The sequence below is a fragment of the Ornithorhynchus anatinus genome, chromosome 14 (assembly GCF_004115215.2).
Source record: "Ornithorhynchus anatinus isolate Pmale09 chromosome 14, mOrnAna1.pri.v4, whole genome shotgun sequence".
Classification (NCBI taxonomy): Eukaryota; Metazoa; Chordata; class Mammalia; order Monotremata; family Ornithorhynchidae; genus Ornithorhynchus; species Ornithorhynchus anatinus.
The window spans coordinates 46,120,812-46,141,936 of record NC_041741.1 but is presented as its reverse complement, the minus strand read 5'-3'; the positions used below and the strand labels follow the sequence as shown (position 1 = coordinate 46,141,936).

Below are 21,125 nucleotides of genomic sequence, written 5' to 3'. Positions count from 1 at the left end.
CCCCGCTCCTCAGAAAACCCCATGTGTCGCCCACCCACCTTTGTATCAAACAAAAACGCCTCTCCATTGGCTTTAGAGCACTCCGTCACCTCGTTTCTCTCCTTCTAAGACCCAGCCGGCACATTTCGCTCCTCTAGCGCTAACCTTTTTTTTTTTATTTTTTTAATTTTTTTTTTATTTGTTAAGCTCTTACTATGTGCAGAGCACTGTTCTAAGCGCTGGGGTAGACACAGGGGAATCAGGTTGTCCCACGTGGGGCTCACAGTCTTAATCCCCATTTTACAGATGAGGGAACTGAGGCACAGAGAAGTTAAGTGACTTGCCCACAGTCACACAGCTGACAAGTGGCAGAGCTGGGATTTGAACTCATGAGCCCTGACTCCAAAGCCCGTGCTCTTTCCACTGCGCCACGCTGCTTCTCACTGTGCCTCGCTCTCGATCTCGCCTCTCTCGCAGCCGACCCTTAGCCCACGTCCGGCCTTTGGCCTGGAACACCCTCCCTCCTCTAATCTGACCGACAACCACTCTCTCTCACTTCAAAGCCTTATTGAAGGCACATCTTCTCCAAGAGGGCTTCTCAGACTAAGCCCCACTTCATCATCTCCCGCTCCCTTCTGCATCACCCTGACTTGTTCCCTTTGTTTTCCCCCTTCCCAGCCCCACAGGTACGTACATATCTGTCATTTTATTTATCCCTTTGCTCTTCCCCTCTCCCAGCCCCAAAGCACTTATATACCTATCTGTAATTTTATTTATTTATATTGACTTTGAGCTCCTTGTGGGCAGGGAATGCCACTGTTTATTGTTGTATTGCACTTTCTCAAGCACTTAGTACAGTGCTCTGCATACAGTAAGCGCTCAATTAAATAAGACTGAATGAAGGATTAGGATACTTCCTGGGCAGAAGGTACCCGAGGGCTTCCTAGAGGTAATGCTAGGGCTGCAGAGGGAATAGTTAGGGAATTTACTTGATTCACCTATAAGCATCAAGATGAAGGCCTAGGAGGGCAACTATCAAATATCCCCAGGAGGGGACAGATCTGAGGCCTGGATGAATGGGACGGCATTACTATTGACCTTAAAAAAGGACTAGGGAAAATAGCTTGCAGTCACTTAAGGGATTTTGTCTCGTCAATCAGTGGACCATATTGTGTGTAAAGAGCAATGCCCTAAGCACTCGGGAAGTCCACCAGAAGCAAGACAAAGTCTTGGTCCTCTAGAGGTTTTCAATCTTATAGGCAGACAAATTCTTTTCAAATAATGGGAGGAAGAGGAAGAACAAGAATATGAATGCAGAGAAACACAAGTCAGGATGAAAATTATGAATAACGGAATATAATCATATGCTCATATGAAAGTTCCCTCTAGACTGCAAGCTCACTGCAGGTAGGGAATGTGTCCACCAACTCGGTTGTATTGTATTCTTTCCAGAGCTTAGTGTAGTGTGCTGCATATAGTAAGAGCTCAATAAATACCTTTGATGCTGATATAACCAAGTGCTGAGGTGGAGTATATAGCCAAAAGTGCTATATTCTTGTATTCCTACCCTCTTTCCTTGGACTGAAGAATTCTCTCCCTACCACCTGGATGTGGCAGACGCACAAAAAAGTTACAATGGGAAGGAAGCAACTTAGAAAATGGCACCGCTTCTTCAACCCGATCGCTCTACCTTGAAATCTGCTGCAGTTTTAGCCACTGTGGCCCAAATGTATCCCTCTCTTTTGTGGGGAATAAAAAGATAGTGGAAAACGAAAGAGCAGCGTGATCCCCCATATGGGATAACATCTTGCTTTTGGAAGGGCTTCTGGGAAGGTTCTGGAAAACCCAAATGAGATTCAACTTGCTTCCCCTCTCCTCTTCATTCTATTGACTAGTTAAATACTGCAAGATCATGGTCTCCACATAGCAACTGCTCCCTCCCCCCACCTCCCACCACACCTGGTGCCTGATCTGCTCGAGGTTGTGGTTCTGAAGAGGTACATTTGCAGGCTCTTCATGTGCAGAAGGCAGGTTTTCTCTTTCTCTTGTTTTCCGCACAAGGGGCTAGGTGGGGGGAGGTGGTTTCCTCCTGCCTCTGTTGGCTCAGGGCCTCATGCTTCCTGTTCATCTAATCTCTACATCACTACAGTTTCCCTTATCTCCTTCCCTATCAGATCAACCCCAGCATGTCGCACAAGATCTGGGAGGGAAGTTACATACTTGAGTTCTCTGATCCTCAGCTCTTACCGAGCCGCCTAACTCCAGGTGCATGATTTGCTGGGCTAAGGAATCGGTTAGCTGAGAGGTGAACGGTTGGGAGGACCCAAAATCGGACATCCAACAGCCAGAAGGTGGATGGGTGGAGGTACGTGGCAGGGAATTGCAGGCCAACAGATTGGAGGTCATTTGTTTTATGGTATTTGTCAAGCGCTTACTATGTGTCAAGCCCTGACCTATGTGTTGGGGTGGATACAAGTTTATCAGATTGGACACAGTCCCTGTCCAACATGGGGCTCACAGTCTAAGTAGGAGGGAGTTGGTTTAAATCTCCATTTTTTTAAATGGGATTTGCTAAGTGCTTTTCATGTGCCGGTCACTGTACGAAGCGCTGGGGAAGATTCAAGTTAATCAGGTTGGACACAGTCCATGTCCCACATGGGACTCCCAGTCTCAAGATCCATTTCACAGATGAGGTAACTGAGCCACAGAGAATAATAATAATAATGGCATTTTTAAAGCACTTACTATGTGCCGGGTACTAAGCGTTGGGATGAATACAATCAAATTGGGATGGACATAATCCCTGTCCCACATAGGGCTCCCAATCTTCGTCCCCATTTTACAGATGAGGTAACTGAGGCACAGAGAAGTGAAATGACTTTCCCAAGGCCACACAGCAGACAAGCGGCAAAGCCATGACCTTCTGACTCCCAGGTCCACTGATTGATTCATTCATTCAATCGTATTTATTAAGCGCTTACTATGTGCAGAGCACTGTACTAAGCGGTCGGAATGTACGATTCGGCAACAGATAGAATACCTGCCCAGCAACGGGCTCACGGTCTAAACGGGGATAGGCCCATGGTCTATCTATCACGCCTTGCTGCTCCAAATACGTCTTTTGGTGAGGGATGGACTAGGTGAAGAAGCGTATTCTGAAAGCTCTGGTTCAAAAGGGAGAAGGAGGTTAGAGGAACCTGTATACGTAACTGCCCTTCATACTTAAAGGAGACCATATGGCAGAGGAGTGCAGCTATGAGTATGTCTGTGGCTGAAAAGGCCATTAAGGGGCCCACAGTCTCGACCGCATGGTACAGGCACAAAGACTGGCTTTTGTCATGCTAGTGTCTTTGTTGCTGAGGGTGCCTGGTGTTGTTTTCGCTTTTGTCTCTGTCTCACAATCCATGTGAAGTCAGTATTGAAAAGCAGCGTTCTATTCTTTCAGGGGGCCGGGCTGGTATATTTGCTGCAGTTGTCTCTGCTTTCAGCTGAGATGCAGTGCTGGCGGAGGCTTTGCTTTATTGCATCCATAAAACATTCCCCCTTATTTTCCCCCATCGCCCAGTACCAGCTCACCGTTCAGCTGCTGTTTGGGTATCTTATTATCATCCATTCTCCTCACATGTCCCACCCAGTAAAAGTGTGTGGAAGCGAATGGAGCAAACTGACTTGCAGTTCAGGACTTTGTTTGCTTGTGATGCACTTGCATGTCTGGAGGGAAGGAGGCTCTTGAAGGTTGGGGGGGGGGGGGAATTGTCCTTCATTCTTAGTAGAGGACTGGTACTAATCCAAATCATTTGCGGGGTGTTAATGCCCCCACCCTCAAACCCTTTAAAGTGATCTGGAGGTGTTTTGAGATATTCACCACACTTTTAAAGAAAAATGTATTTTAGTTGAATAGGCAAAAGTCAAAGAAATGAATCTGGCAGTCCATAACTGATGACAGAGCTGAGAATGTAAATGAATTTGACAGTTAAAAGCTCTTGGGCGGTTTCACTTGGTTGGGTGACGTGGCATTCATTCATGCATTTAAATCGTATTTAATAATAATAATAATAATTTACTGAGCACTTCCTGTCTACAGAGCACTGCAGTCCACTTGGGAGAGTCCAATATAAAAATAGGCAGACACATTCCCTGCATCAGGGACAGGGTGGTTAAGGCAGGGTTTCTGGATGGTGGAGTCCAAATGAGCAAGCTCAGATAATTAGGGTCCACACTACGGAAGATGTAAGCATTGCCTAATGACCAGAGAGAGGTTTAAATATGGGGTCCGGGATCTCTTCGGTAGTAGGGATGGACAGGAGGGCTAAACTCTCAGGTTCCACCGGTCCACAGAAAAGTGACTTGTCACAGCATAAACCAACTTGCAGCTGCATGGGCCCTTCCTGAAGGGGTGCCCAAAAACACGGTCTAAATTTTTCCTGTATTTGACAAGATCAGCACTGCTTCATTATAAGCTTCAAAGTTAAGATGAGTGATGGCAGAAATTGGGGTTGGGTTTTGGCAATCTAAAATGAACTCTTCTGTAGCCTGAATCTAGATATGGGGCATATACTTTTTTTAACTATATTTCCGTTTTTAACCCAAGTCTGCAAGGGTACACTTAATGCTTGCAGGTAGTACTTCATACAAAGGAAATAGTTTTGCAGCTGCTTAACCTGAATTTTTGGTCTCCGAGCATGCCCAGGAAACCTCTGTTAGGGTGACTGCCTGGTTGACAGACTATATATTTCAGGCTTTTCGGAGTTGAGCCATTTTGAAACCTGTGGCTGAAGTTATTTGGCAAATTGATGTTTGCTTTACCTCAGGCAGACTTGGCCAGAGAGAAATGATTTGGCTTGGGTCTTACAATTATTTTCTCTAGACTATAATCTCATCTCTAGACTGTAAACTCGTCTCTAGACTGCAAACTCATTATGGCAGGGGAATGTTTCTGCTAGTTCCGTTGTATTGTACTCTCCCAATTGCTTAGTATAATGTTGTGCACGCAGTAAATGCTTAATAAATAAAATTGAATGAATGATTGACTGATTTTCCTCTTTGACCAATTTAAGTTGGTGAGGATGTGGTTCCTTTATCAGAAGGGTGCTCAATCCATCAATCAAGGATATTTATTGTGAATTTGCTCTGAGCAGAGCACTGAACTACACACTTGGAAGGCTCAACTGAGTAAGTAGATGTGATCGAGGAGTTTACAATCTGGACGAAGAGACCTGCAGGGGAAGCAATGGAGCATAAAGATATGTATGTAAGCATTGAGTGGGTAGAGAATGGGTGGATTTCTAAGTGCTGAGAATGTGAGGACTCACGTATGCAGGTGACAAAGTAGGGAAGTGCTCCTGAGCTTTGGGACTGAAAGTGGAAATAGACTGTGAGCTCCATGCAGGTCGAAGACTGTGTCCAACCTAATGAATTCGTATCTACCCCAGAGCTTAGAACAGTATTTGACTCATAATGAGCGCTTAACAAATACCATTAAAAAAAAAAAGAATGGAGGAGGATTGATTGTCGGATGGGGATGTGGGCTGGACAGCAGGGAGTTCTCGGAAGCAAAACAGAGGGACCCAAGCATAACTGGTAGTTGTGAATGGTCTCCAAAAGGGAAGCCTTGGATGGGAAATAGCATGACATAGTGGACAGATCATGGGCCTGGAAGTTTGAAGGTCATGGGTTCTAAACTTGGCTCGGCCCTTTGTCTGCTCTGTGATCTTGGGCAAGTCACTTCACTTCTCTGTGCCTCAGTTACCTCATCTGCAGAATGGGGATTGAGACTGGGAACCTGGTGGAACAAGAGACTGTGTCCAACCCAATTCGCTTGTATCCACCCAGGCACTTAGTATGGTGCCTGTCCCATAATAAGCACTAGACAAATACCATAACAATAATATAATAATAATAATTATTATTATTGGCAGGGCTCGTAATTTGGGCTGCATGTAGATAGGGCTATGTGAGAAACCCACAGCCAGAGGGAATCTGGAAGACCAGTGAAACTTGACTGTAAGCCCCATGGGTGGGACAAGGACTGTATCTGGCCAGATTAAGTTATACCTATCCCAGCGCTTAGAACAGTGCTTGACATATAGTAAGCGCTTAACAAATACCATTGAAAAACCCCTTCAAATACCCATCAAAGCCTTAATAACTGCGCAACAAAATACCGACTTAAAGGTCTATGGACAAAGAGAAACCGAAAAAATGAAAATGTGCTAAAAAAAATAGGCACTTCCTAGCACATCCTAACTGCTTCCTTCCTAAACTTGCAACTGCCGTTATGTTTAACTTGCTCAGGAGAATAAAATAGCTCCCCAAATTCCTTCTCAAGAAGATTCCAGTAAGCCACAGTCTCATATCGATTCTTTACCAGAACTGCCCCGTATCAATACAGACAGGCTTTGCCCCTCTTACCTTCAGAATATCCCCAGCTCGAAAGCTCAGCTCATCCTCCCCAGAGGCGTTGAAATCAAACTTGGCCGTGGCTTCCATATCGAAAGGTGAAGCTGGAAGAGAAGAGATCCTGTCATTGCTTTTTGGTTTTTTGTTTTGTTTTCCTGGATGACAGGGATAGGTGCCCTCAAACCAAACCAAACCAGACCAGAGCAAACCGCACTACCGACACTAGTTCTAGTGGCTTAAGTGCAGAGACAGCAACGTCACCTGGTGATGACTCTCGGTTAGGATATTGGAATCATTGGGATACTGTGCCCTGCATTTAGGGAATTCCCCTAATCTCCAGCTGCGGATGGTAGGAAGTGCAGAAGGTTTTCGAGGACTCACGCCAACGCTTCAGCGTTCTATTTTCTTCTTTGCCTTTATCTCATTTTAACTTCGGTCTCCTGCCCCTGTCTGTCATCCAATTCTAGTGATCTCTGTTTCCTGTAGATATGGGTAAGAGATGTGGCTATCTCTTCTCACTTAAGACAGAAGCAGCTGTTACTCATTGACAAGACTTTACTGTACACCCTGCCTCTTTCCTTTGCAACCATATCTCATGATGTGGTATAAATTAAGCATAAGAATTTTTTTTCCTCTACCCCCGATTCTTTTAAAAGGATAGAACCAGGCTCCCCCAAGGCCCTACTCGGAGAAGTGGATAGAGCTCTGGATTCGTCTATCTCACCACCGAACACTCGTCCATGTCCTGCCTCTCGCCTGGAATGCCTCCCTCGTCATATTCTACGGACAATCACTCTCCCCACCTTCAAAGCCCTGTAGAAGGCACATCTCCAAGAGACCTTACCTGACTAAGACCTCTTTTCCCCTTCTCCCACTCCCTTCTACACCATCTCGATTTGTTCCCTTTATTCACCCCCACATCCAGTCCCACAGCCATTACGTACATATCTGTAATTTTCCCTCTGTAATGTCTCCCTCTCTAGACTGTAAGCTCGTCTTGGGCAGGGAATGTGTCTGCTATACTGTTATACTGTACTTTCCCAAGCACTTAGTATGGTGCAATACAATGGACCGACTGACCCAACTAATTGAGAACTGTGTCATTGAATGACCCCGGGAAGCTTAGTATCTGGCCACATGTGTGTTGAAGACAGCAGTGGGTTCGGAAGTGGGTCCCCTGGCACCAGCCTTCTGGTCGGTCAGTCAGCCAACTGTATTTTCTGAGCACTTACCGTGTGCAGAGCACTGTATGAAGCTCTTGGGAGAGTAAACTGCAACAGAATTAGCAGACTCGTTCCCTGCCCATAATGAGTTTACAGTCTAGAGGGCTGTGGGCACAGGATTGTCGAGATGAGAGTGTGTGTGCAAATGGCTCTGAGCCAATCATTAACTGTGGTACTTGTTAAGCGCTGACTATGTGCCAAGTACTGTACAGAGTACTGGGGTAGATGCAGGATAATCAGGTCCCACATGGGGCTCACATTTTAAGGAGGAGAGAGAACAGGTATTGAATTCCCATTTTGCAGATGAGGGAACAGAGGCATAGAGAAGTTAAGTGACTTGCCCAAGATCACACAGCAGACAAATGGCGGAGCTAAGATTACAACCCCGGTCCTCTGGCTCCCAGCTCAGTGCTCTTTCCATTAGGCTCACTGCTTCTCATCAACTCCATGGTGCAGGTTCTTCATCTTGAAGTCTTCCTGACAGAACTGAGGTTGCTTAGGAATTATTTCAGACCGAAACGAGGTCGTTTAGAAATGAGATTTCAGCCCCACAATGGAAATAATAAAACTCACCCCCTATTTCACAGGGGTGACATGTGGTTAAACTGAGATCCTCCATGAACTTTTTCTTTTGAAAGCTGATTTTTTAAATGCAAGGAATTATTACTTGTCCAACCTGGCCGAAAGGATCATAGAGTCCTTTCATTCTCAGCTCTTCTACAGAGTCATCTTATTACAGGGCCGAGTTTAGTCTCTATGACCCATTAAATACTTGTCCTCTGGGTTAGGACTGACTGTCAAGATGAGTACAGTGTTGCAAGCTGTAATTTGGCAGACATTAACCTTATGCTGCTGGGAATTGGTCTGAGACTCAATCAGTCACTTCATTATGTGATATCAAACTCTTAATTGCTAGTAAGCTAGAATCAGGCTGGTGTTAAAACAGGATGTTTCGTATCCTAATTTTCCTTCTTAAAGTCTTCCAATCTACAGTAGGAGATGGGGAAAGAGTAGAAAGTATGTGACTCCAGATGAGGAGGAGCTGCAGGGATAATGTGGATATTTTTTCTGTCAGCAGCAGTAGTAGTAACAATATTTATTGAGCACCCTATGAGTGAAATACCCCAGTGGAAAGAGCATGGGCCTGGGAGTCTGGTTTCTAATTCTGGTTCCTCCCGTGGCCTGCTAGGTGACCTTGGGCAAATCACTTCACTTCTGTGGGCCGCAATTTCCTTACCTGTAAAATGGGGATGTTCTCCCTGTTCTCCCTCCCTCTTAGCTTGCGAACCCCATGTGGGGCAAGGACTGTGTCGAGCCTGATTATCTGATATCTCCCCCAGGGCTTAGTAATAATAATAATGATGGTATTTAGTACAGTGCTGCTCCCATAATAAGTTTCTAACAAAGACTATTAACGTATTTCTAGACTGTGAACCCAGTGTTGGATAGGGATTGTCTCTATCCATTGCCAAATTGTACTTTCCAAGCACTTAGTACAGTGCTCTGCACACAGTAAGCACTCAATAAATACGATTGAATGAATGAATGAATGATGCACTTGGAAAAGTACAACAGAAGCACAAAACACATTCTCTGCCCATAAAGAGCTAACGATCCAATGGAGGAGATGGACCCAAAAATATTTACAGAGCGGACTCGATAAATAATTGAATGTTTTATGACTGTGGGTGTTGGGAATTAATTAGGTAAGGCCTGTTGGAGAGGATAGGATTTTAGGAGGACTCTGAGAGTGGGGAATCGTTCAATGGTACTTACTGAGCACTTACTGTGTACAGAGCACTGTACTAAACTCTTGGGAGAGTACGATATAACAATATAACAGGCAAATTCCCTGCTCAAGAGGGGTGGGGTGGATTTGGGGAAGGGGAGGATTTCCCAAGCCAGGAGAACAGTGAGCGAGGGATCATAAACAGCTAAGATGAGAATGGGATAAAGTTAACTGATGGACTCAAAAGGAACGATGGATAGTTTGCTTTTCCAGAAGATGGCATTTAGGGATGTGCGATACCTGATCCCAAAGGATGTAATACTGATCCTAACCCAACTCTCTGAGGCAAAGATAAATATCACTTTGGATCCATGACTTAGTTAGAGATCTGCCCCTATTGTCATCTTTCTGAATAAGAAGTATACAAATTTCACATACCACCTCCTTTAGTTTTTGCTGTTCTTACAATGAGAAGTTGGATTCCATTGCCAAAGCGCTGACCAGTACTGTGTGTGAAGATGGTACAGCTCGGGGCCCCAGCCCCACCGCGTGAAATGGGCTACTCCTCCTTTCTGAGGTTCTAGTCTCAGTCTAGTCTAGTTTAGTTTACCATGAGCAAATACTAAGCAAGAAGAGGATTGTTTCTCACTCCAGGAGGCCTTCCATGATTCGTTTCAAATTCTTTCCAATCAATCAAGGGTATTTATTGAGCATCTACTGTGTTCTAAGTGCTTGGGAGGAGTATGACACAACAGAGTTTGTAGATACATTCCCCGCCCACAAGGCGCTTACAGTCTGGAGGGGAAGACAGACATTAATGTAAATAAATAAAATATGGATATGTACATAAGTGCGGTGGGGCTTAGGAGAGGGTGACTATCAAGTACTTAAAGGGTGCAGATCCAAGTGCACAGGTGACACAGAAGGGAGAGGGAGTAGGAGGGAAGAGGGCTTAATCGGGGAAGGTGTCCTGGAAGAGATGTGACTTTCATAAGGCTTTGGAGGTGAGGAGAGTGGTGGTCTGTCATACGCAGATGGGGAGGGACTTCCAGGTCAGAGGGAGGATGTGGGCGAGAGCTGAAATTGAGGTACAGTGAGTAAGTTGGCGATGGAAGAGCAAAACATGTGGGCTGGGTTGTAGAAGGCAAACACAGCAGTAATATAGGAGCGGGCCGGCTGATTGAGTGCTTCAAAGTCAACGGGAAGGAATTTTTGTTTGATGCGGAGGTGGCGACAACTGGAGGTTTTTGAGGAGATGGGAGACGTGGTCTGAACATTCTTTTAGAAAAATGCTCCAAGCAACAGATCATGAGGCTGGACTGGCATTGGAGAGAGACAGGAGACAGGGAGGTCAGCAAGAAAGCTGATGCAGTGGTCTAGGCAGGACATAATAAGTGCTTGGATTAGCAGTGGGTTAGTACTTTCTCCTCACCTAAACACTTAAATGCAATCCTCCGTGGCACTTACATAAGTATCTTATGTAACCGATTATTTCCTCCTCTAATAATAATGATAGTTATTAAACTTACTATGCGCCAAGCACCGGGCTAAGCAATGGGGTCGAGATAATCAGATGTGCCACAGCTCCTGTCCCACGTGAGCTCAGAGTCTAAGGCATACTGATCTGCTTATATTGTATTTATCTGATATTTACCTCAGTGCTTAGTACAGTGCTTGTCACTTAGTAAGTACTTAAGTATCACAGCTATTAAGATAGAGGGGGGAAATAGGTATTTCATTTTCCCCATTTTACAGATAGGGAAACTGAAGCTCAGGGAGGGGAATTAATTTGCTCGGGGCCCCTGTGCAAAGAAGTAGCAGAGCCGGGGCTGAGAGCTCACCTCCTCCAGGAGACCTTCCCAGACTGAGTCCTCCCTTTCCCTCTGCTCCTCCTCCCCTCCCCATTGCCCCGACTCCCTCCCTCTGTTCTACCCCCTTCCCCTCCCCACAGCACTTGTGTCTATTTGTTTATATTATTAATTACTCTATTTTATTAATGAATGTGTATACATCTATGATTCTATTGATCTATTTTGATGGCATTGATGCCTGTCTACTTGTTTTGTTTTGTTGTCTGTCTCCCCCTTTTAGACTGTGACCCCGTTGCTGGGTAGGGATTGTCTCTATCTGTTGCCGAATTGTACTTCCTAAGCACTTAGTACAGTGCTCTGCACACAGTAAGCGCTCGAAAAACACGACTGAATGAATGAATGAATGAATGAATGAACCTGAGCCTCCTGACTTCTAGTTCTGCGCTCTTTCCAAGAGGCCCCACTGCCTCTTGGTAATTTCATTCGTTCATCTGTTCCATCGCATTTATCGAGCATTTACTCTGTGTAGAGCACTGTACTAAGCACTTAGGAGAGTACAATGCAACAATCAACAGATGCTTTCTCTGCCCACAACCAGCTTACAGTCTAAAGGGTGGGGAGAGAGACATCATTACAAATAAATAAATGACAGATCAGTACATAAGTGCTGTGGCGCTGGGAGGAGGGGAAGAACAAAGGGAGCAAGTCAGGGCGACCTTAGTCTGGGAAGCCCTCTTGGAGGAGATGTGCCTTCAATAAGGCTTTGAAGAGGGGGAGAATAATTGTCAGATTTGAGGAGGGAGAACATAATTTACTTTGGCGTCTATCTTCCCTGGTGGAATGTCAGCTCCTTGAGGGCAGGGATCCTGTTTATTAAGTCTACTGTCCTCTCCCAAGGGCTTACTACAAATTTCTGTACTCAGTAGACGCTCAGTAAAACCCACTGATTGATCGATCTATCGCGGGCCATACTGGGTGGTGTTAATCATTCCTTAGATCACCAACCTGTTTGGTGCCTTCAAATGGGTAGCTATTATCCACCCTGAGAAATACTCTGAAAACAAAGATCCTATTTCCATGCAAATTTCTCTCAACAGAAGGAAGGGAAGAGATAGACTACTTAGTCTAATAGAAAATTACATAAATTAGAGGCAGAAAGTACAGATAAAGCGCACTTCAAACACAACCCTGAGCAAGCAGAGGATTGTTTCCACACTGCAGGCAGCTCAGCGTGGGCTTAAGTGCAGTATTTAGGCCAGGCGGGTTTTAAGCGACTCCACTGAGGCAGGCAGTCTGAAGCAGAAGGTTTCTGAGCCACATGACTGGTAAGATGTGAGGTGGATGATCTGGGAACGTCTTGTGACTCCGTTCAAAAAATTAAAAGACTTTTTTTTGATCGTTCCTTTCTTCGTTGTTGTTGTTGTTGTTTCTTTTCGATGGTATTTGTTAAGCGCTTACACTGTGCCAGGCTCCGAACTAAGCGCCAGGTTAGATATAAGATAATCAGGATGGACACAGTCTTCGTCTCACGTGGAGCTCACAGTCATGATCTCTATTTTACAGATGAGGTAATTGAGGCACAGAGAAGTTAAGTAACTTGCCCAAGATCACACAGCAGACAAGTGGCAGAAAGGACGTTAGATCTCAGGTCCTTCTGATTTCCAAGCCTGGGGATCTATCCACTAGGCCACGCTGCTTCATTTCCTTTGCGAATTGAAAGCTCTCAGGGCTTCACTTAGCAAGGGTGTGAACGAAAAAGGTGAGGAAGAAGATGGTGGGGAGGGGAGAGAGATAAAATGGGGACTTATTTTTTTAAACACAGTTACTGTGCCGTAGACATGTGCTGGGGACAAGAAACAGACAACCAACTCCCGCCATCCCTCTGCCGGCGGCCAGCCCTGAAGAAAAGGAGCAATGTTCAGAAAGCATTTAGTGTAGTCTCTTGTCTGTTTTCAATTTCAATGTTTCTGACCTCAGGGAGAGCTGGAGAGACAGACACCTCTTCAAAAAACCTAACAGACACATTCTGGGTGCTTTTCCCTGCCAAGGGTTGGATCTGGAATTGACTGAGCCTACTCTCCACAGTACTTTGGAGAGCATGTCAGGTTTGGGCTAAATAATGTCTTCCCTGACAGCCTTTCCCCTATCAGTTCTTCCCGTTCCATTTGTCAGTAATCCTACCTGTGAACTCTGGCCTGGCTCACTCTCTCACCTCTGCTTCCCACCTCATCTCTTTGATTTCTCTGCTTGCGTTCTGAGCTGCTCCTCTGTAAGAATTTGCACCTCTCTACATCCTGATCCTGGGGTAAAGAATGTCCCTTATCCCTGCTTCCATTTGTAATGTTTTAAGCCTGTTTGCCCCAGAGAAGCTGGAAGCATTAAAGCCAGCACACGCAGGGATCACGGCTACACCAAAATGATGCCTCTCAGAGAGGGGCTACCAGGCATTAACATTGAATGTAACATTTTTTTCAACGGTATTTGTTAAGCGCTTACTATGTGCCAGGCACTGTTCTAAGCCCTGGAATAGATACAAGGTAGTCCGGTTGGACACAATCTCATTCTCCGTTTTACAGATGAGGGACCACCTCACGGGGCAAAGCTCTAGGCTGAGCCCTTAGCACCATTTCCTGCTTTACGAAGGTCTCCATTCCAGCACTCATTTGCCCGCCCCCCCCCCCCCCCCCCCCCCCCGGGTTATACGGCAAGACTGAAAGAGACTCACAGCAGGCAGGAAGAATATATTATTTTCACGTTCGTGACTTGTTGCATATTCTTCTGAACCAATCTGCCACCAAAGGTTTTCCCACAAATTACTGTAATTCTCACTATGCATGAAATGTGTTGGTGGGATTTTTCAAGGTAATGAAGGATTCATTCACCTTTTGAGAGCGATTCCAGCTTTTAGCACAATCACAGAAGCTATTTGCAAGAGCCTGGCTGAACAATGCTGTGACAGAAAATTCATTAGCCAAGGAGTCAGTCGGTGTGTCTGCTCCCCGCAAACCCTACTCGAGCTTGGAAAAAGTTTATGAATTCTGCAACCTGACTTGTTAGCAAGCTCACAACGGGGGGTTTGGCAACTAATACTTACTGTCCCAGTTGAACTCTGTAGGGCTGAAAACCGCCAGGGCCAGCTTGAGTAAACAAGGCCCTGATTACTTCTTTGTGCTTGCCTTTCTGAGGCCTAGAACTGCATACACCATCGCCATATTGAGTGCCCCACTATTGAGTGCCCACACTGTGCAGAACACCGTACGACAGCTGCTCTTAGTTCACTGATGTGGATTTTCTCTCTTTCTGCTATGCCAACTTGCCAAGATTAGGATTCCTGGTGTGCTTGGAGATATAATCAATCAATCTGTGGTGCTTATTGAGCTCTAACTATGTGCAGAGCACTTTACTAAGCACTTGGGAGAGTACAAGTACTACGAGTACAATGAAGCAGCATGGCTCAGTGGAAAGACCACAGGCTTGGGAGTCAGAAGTTGTGGGTTCAAATCCAGGCCCAGCCGCTTGTCAGCTGTGTGACTTTGGGCAAGTCACTTAACTTCTCTGTGCCTCAGTTACCTCATCTGTAAAATGGGGATTAAGACTGTCAGCCCCACGTGGGACAACCTGATCACCTTGTATCCTCTCCAGCGCTGAGAACAGTGCTTTGAACATAGTAAGCGCTTAACAAATGCCATCATTAATTAATGAAGTAGCATGGACTAATGGAGAGAGGACTGGTCTGGGAGTCAGAAGGACCTGGGTTCTAATTCCGCTCCGCCACTTGTCGGCTATGTGACCTTGGGCAAGTCACTTAAATTCTCGGTGCCTCCTTTCCCTCATCTGGAAAATGGGGATTAAGACCGTGAGCCCTATGTGGGACAGGGACTGTGTCTAACCCGATTACCTTCTATCTACCCCAGCGCTTAGCACAGTCCCTGACCTATAGTAAGCAGTTAACAAATACCACGATTATTATTATTACTCAGTAAGTGCTTAACGAATACCCATTCTCCCTTTACCAGACTGACACGCTGCTGGCATCTCCCTGCCCCTTCCAACGGGGCTCTGCACAGCCATGGGCCTTGTGTCCGTGGTCCCTTCCTTCCAGGCTGATGGGTCTCTGGAGAAAAGCAGCAGTGCAGGGCGGCAAGGAGACTTGAGTCAGGCACCCCCTTTTTTAAGACATTTGTTAAGCACCAGACACTGTACTGAGTGCTGGAGTAGATACAGTCTAAACAGGTTGGACACAGTTCATGTCCCACATGGGGCTCACGGTCTTAATCCTCACTTTACAGATGAGGCAGCTCAAGCACCGAGAAGTAAAGTGACTTGTCCAAGGTCACCCAAGAGACAAGTGGCAGAGCTGGGATTAGAACCCACGTCCTTCTGACTCTCGCGCCGGGGCACTAGCCATTGAGCCACACTGCCCCTGCTCCTTTCCTGAAGTCTCCCTCTCCCCATCTAGACTGTAAGCTCACTGCCTTCCAACTCTAGGTTGATTTGCCTACCAACTCTGCTTTACTGTATTCTCCCAAGCGCTTAGTACAGTGCTCTGCACACAGTAAGTGCTTAATAAATACGACTGACTGAATGAATAAAATATCAGTGATCGATTGATGTCCTTCAGGATGGCGGTACCTTTGTTGAATCCCACCCATTAGTTGGCGTGAGGTCACCAATTGCCCCCCAACCCCACCCCCCTAGGAGACAGCCCCGGGAGAGTTTCTTCCCTTGCAGAGTTGGGGCAGATCAAAATTGCTCCTAAACAATTTTCTCCCTCAAATTTGTTCTCCCATTAAGGCTTGTCTTACGATCAGGAATAGAGCTAATAAGTAACCGTTTTTGAAAAAAAAAATTCAGGTGTCTCCCCACTGATGTTAAGGATGGCTCAAAGGGCTTTGGGGAGGAAGATAGCTTTGAAAGCTCGAAGAAGAGGAGGTCTCTGTAAAAGAATATTTTTCTGTAAATAGAAGAGAAGCTAGTCTGTTGTGTTCTACCCAAAAGAGGGCAGCAGTGCTCCCCAAGCCTCATCTACGTTGCCAGTCCATTTAATGCCTAAAAGAGCCCAGAAATCCACAAATTCGGCCGATGAGAGTGGAACTAATATCTAGATGAATAAGTCTGATTTATTTCATCCGACAGAGGGCAATGATGGACTCAGAATTTTATCTGGCCATTTCAGGTGATAAGGCTCCTTCTCAGCCGGGTTTCGCCTGAACTCTCTACACATACTACAGTTTTTAAGGAACATAAAATTTCACACTTTGCAAGTGATCCGAGACACGGAATAGAACACAAAACTACATGAGCTATGAACTTCCTGGCTGCAGTTACTGCTTCTAACAAACTCCCCGTTGAGGAAACCGCTACGACGCTACGAGCTGTTGTATCCACCCTCAGATCTAGCCTAAAATCGTCTGCTTTAGGGAAAAGCCTCCCTGTTGGCGCGACTCTAGAATTTGCCAGTGCAGGTGCCTTTCCTGCAGGAGGGAGATTTTAGAACTGTTGCCGAGTCTCCTTTCCTGGTGATTTTAAAGAGGTAAATCAACTTTCTGGGGTGAAAGCAGAGCGATGGGCCAAACGATTCATTATGGGGGCTCTTGGGCAGAAACTCCAAAAGTTCCACCGGGGAAATAAAAACGAGCAACTCCCTGGATATGTCTGGTCCCGCGGAGGAGCACTTTAACCTCAGCTCCGGGAGTTCAGCCGTCTTCCCGGGGCACGGTGGCTTCCCCTCTGACTGGTTAACGTTACCCTCGCGGAGCAGGTTAGACATCTTAACTCCACTGCCTGAGCAGGGTTTTTACTTCTCCTTGGGACTTGACCTTGAAGTGTACTCAGCTAGGCAGTTGCTAAAGGATCAATGGGATCCTGCAAGGTTTTGTGCCCAACAAGTCTTCTGATCTGGGAGGCGGGGGGGGGGGGGGGGGGGGGGGAGGAATGGTAGTGGTGATGGTTATTAAATCTCTACAGTGTGACAAGCCCCGAAGTAAGTGCTGGGAAGGAATACAAGAACAGTGATTCAGACGGAGCGTCTGGACTCATTGGACCGTGGGCTTAGTGGGAGAGGATGGGGGGAGGGGAGAAGGAAGGGAAATAGGAGGAGAGAAAGGAAAGGAGGGAGAGGGAGGAGATAGGAAAGCGTTGGAAGGAATAATAATAACGATGACATTTGTTAAGTGCTTACTATATTACAGGCACTGTACTAGCGCTGGGGTGGATATAGGCAAATTGGACACATGTGGGGCTCACAGTCTCAATCTCCACTTTACAGTTAAGGTAATTGAACCCCAGAGAAGTGAGGTGCCTGCCCAAGGCCACACAGGTGACAAGTGGCTGAGCCGGGATTAGAACCCATGACCTGACTCCTAGGACCATGCTCTATCCACAACAACGTGCTGTTTTTCCATGGTTTGTCTTCCTAAGGATTTAGGACCAGCCCTCTCCTGCCCAAATCTCCTGGGCTTGGATTGGGACTGGTTAGGGTCTAGACTCCTCCGAGGGTTTTCCCCGGAAGGCAGTCACTCCTGACCATTTGAGTTGGCCCCAGCAGCTCCCCAGGGCTGAGGACTCTAGGGAGACAGGATTGGTCCTGGCTTCTTCCTTAGAGCCATGGGGTGCAGGCCTTTCCCAGCTCATTGTTTGGGGATGTCCCAGGCTATGAGCAGAGACCCCTTGGGATCTGAACTAGCTCTGCCCCGAATCGGGATGGATTCAGACACAACCCATGCCTTTCCTGGTCCTTAAGCAGGGGACCTAGCATCATTTGGATAGAGAGCAGACTTTCCCTTAGGATTTAGATATTTCTATCTTAGCTACAACTGAGGTGGCGAGGTGGCCAGCACTGTCCATCAGAGACACTCTGTCTTGGCATCAGTCAATCAATCAGTGGTATTTATGGAGCATTTACTATGTGCAGAGCACTGTACTTAGTGAAGCAGCATGGCCTGGTGGCAGGAACCAAGGCTCGGGTGTAGGAGGACGTGGGTTCTAATTCCGTCTCTGCCACTTGTCTTCTATGTGGCCTTGGGCAAGTCACTTCACTTCTCTGGGACTCAGTTCCCTCATCTGTCGAGTGGGGATGAAGACTGTAAGCCCCACATGGGGCAACTTGCTTACCTCATATCCACCTCAGTGCTTTGAACAGTGCTTGGCACATAGTGCTTAACAAATACCATCATTATTATTATTAGTGCTTGGGAGAGTCTAACAGAATTAACAGACACATTCCCTACCCAAAAAGAGCTTACAGTCTAGAGGGAGACATTTACTTGATTAAGAGAAGATATACGTAATATAAATAATTTATAATATATAATAATCTATAGTGCATCAACACTATTCTTATTTTACCCCATTTTTTCCTCCACCATTTGTTTTTCTCTCTGTCCCCGGGGGAGGGGCACTAGTACTTCAGACCGAGGGTGAGGGTAAAGCCGTAGAAAGCAATCTAGACTGGCAGTGCCAATCCAGAAGACCCCAAGAAACAGAGAATTATGAATAAAGCTGTCCAGTCTTCCCTGGCCTCCCATCTATTCCCGTCCTGTGCTCTGGGATGTTTGACACCCAGCAATTCATCCTCTCTCGGGACTCTACTTCATCTGAGCACAGCCAGCTGGAATGTCCGGAGTGACGAGTCACTAACTGTAGTTAATCTTCGATGAAGAATTAAGGACAACAGCACAAGGCAGCCGGAAGGGTGGGGTAGGTTTGGGGGTGTGTGCCTGAGCTTTCTCTTCCAGCTCGGCGAAAGGATATCGGAACTGATCCGCAGTCACCTTTTTATGGCCCAGCCTAGAGCTCTCCACCAAGCTCTGCCAATGCCTGTCAGTTCTGCCCTGTGATATCTTGTGCTATTTCAATCCTCAATACCTCCTCCCAGTAGGGTTAATACCCTTCACCCTGAGCCTCCTCTCTTAAATAAATATCATCTCCCTGTTTTGGTTTAAGGTTTGGAAAGACTGTAATTGCTGTGATTTTTCAACAATTTATAGCCAGACTTTTTAAATGGAATTTGTTTTAGAGCTTACTATGTGTAAAGCACTGTTCTAAGTGCTGGGGTAGATACAAGTTAATCAGATAGCACACAGTCCCAGTTCCCCATGGGGCTCACTGTCTAAGTAAGAGGGAGAACAGATATCAAATCCCCATTTTACAGTTGAGGAAAATGAGGCCCAGAGAAGTTGAATGACTTGCCCAAGGTCACAGAGCAGGCAGGTGGTAGAGGAGGTCCTCTGCCTCCCAGGACCGTGCTTTATCTACTAGACCACGCTGCTTCCAGACTTTGCACAACTGAATATTTTCTCAGAATCCCTTCTCTCCTCATTCAGCCATGTTGCAGGGCCGCAGGTCCTTCTCTGCCATTGTGAAATAAGTGAGAATTCATTCATCTCAGTTTTACTTTTCTCTCATTTTAATGAGCTCCTTCTGCTTCCTGAATAAGGTTTTTGGGTGATGGAAACTGTCAGAGGGCATCTTTCCATGAAGGCAACCGTGGTGATGACCTTGCTCTTTGGAGCAAAGGAAGGCAGGGAAACCGTCTATTTATGTAGGAAAAAAGTTAACATTTGATCCCACTTCCTCCGAGTCCTCCCTACCCCCGCTATTCTTTACCTTCACTGGCTTCATTTAAATCTTAGAGGATTAATATTTTGTCACTGGTCAGCTCATTTCTTTTGAGGCGCTCCAAGAGCTTTGCATATCATTTCAGGAGGGAACACAACAATCCTGAAGATTCAGGGTAAAACCTGGCAAGCTGGCATCCTGGGATACAAATATTACTGTTAGCAAAGGTTACCCAAAATTGCTAATCTATTTGCTATCAGAGTGCTAGCCACATTTTTGTATAATCTTTTCATGTCTCATAAATAAGATGGTGACCCCTATATGTGGTTTGCTTTAAACAAATAGTTGTGTCTTCGCCTACCGAACATCTCGCCTTAATCTAGGCCCGACTGCTAACCTCTCCTTCCCTGCTCACAAATACAAATATTTTGTTAGCTAAATCTAATAATAGCTAGGATCTCTGATTCTTGGGGTTTTCCTTAACATTTGCATGACTTCAAGTTCAAGAGACCTTCCCTGATTAATTCCTCATTTCCTCTAATCACTCCCCCTTCTTTTTTTAAAATAGTATTTATTGAGCGCTTACTATGTGCAGAGCACTCTGAACCCTTTAAGCATTTAATATTTGCTCCATCCTCAGCCCCACAGCACTTACGTCCATAACTAAAATTTCTTTTAAAGTCTGTCTCCCCCTCTAGACTTCAAGCACCATGGGGCAGGAAATGCTCTAGACTGTAAGATGGTTGCGTGCAGGGAATGTGCCTGTTTATTATTATATGGTGCTCTCCCAAGCGCTTAGTACAGTACTCTGCATACAGTAATTGCTCAATAAATACAATTGAATGAATGTGTTCGCCAAGTCTATTATTTTGTTCTCTCCCAAGCACAGTGCTCTGTGCACAGTAAGTGCTCAGTAAATACCACTGACTGATTCTCCTTCAATTGTCATCACTGCCTTTTAGTCAGAACAGTCTATAGGCCCTCTGTCAGAGACTCTGTTATTCCCTTTTCTCCAAAATGGCATTAAAAATCTCCATAAACACTTTGTCTGTCAACATTTGTCACAGAATTCAGAGGTGCTCCACATATAAAGTTTTATTTAATGCCGGCCCTTCCCTTTATTCTATCATTAACTCTCTTTACTGATATATCTTTCATTCCTGCCTTTTTGAGCTTTTCTCCGTATTTACTCTATTTAGATTTTCTCCAAGAGCTCTGTGCAGATTCTTGAACTGACGCTGTTTACTCAACTGCCTTTAATGTTTCTACTCCTCTTTGGCTTCTTTACCTTTCATCAGCATCTTCCACCAACCTTGAGCATGCTAAAAAGAAAGGAATGCTTCACAGCCTCTGGTTTTCTGACTCCCATTGCTTACGTGACTCTGTGCTAAGGAAATGGACTAGGTCTTTTTGCCTCCTTCCTGG

At 45.7% G+C, this 21,125-nt stretch overlaps 1 protein-coding gene across 10 annotated transcripts in view; it reads right to left on the bottom strand.

The window, feature by feature from the left end:
• Positions 1-21,125, bottom strand: part of GRAP2 (GRB2 related adaptor protein 2) — a 105,835-nt gene that overhangs the window by 17,872 nt on the left and 66,838 nt on the right. For 8 of the 10 annotated variants that reach the window (XM_029079175.2, XM_029079176.1, XM_029079177.1 and 5 more), the window contains one exon: positions 6,391-6,482. In XM_029079175.2, coding sequence (XP_028935008.1) covers positions 6,391-6,468 — 78 coding nt within the window. In that variant the 5' untranslated portion in view covers positions 6,469-6,482. Of the gene's footprint in view, positions 1-6,390; positions 6,483-6,639; positions 6,733-6,759; positions 6,852-21,125 lie in introns of those variants that run through there. The other 2 variants (XM_029079181.2, XM_029079180.2) reach the window with 2 other exon arrangements.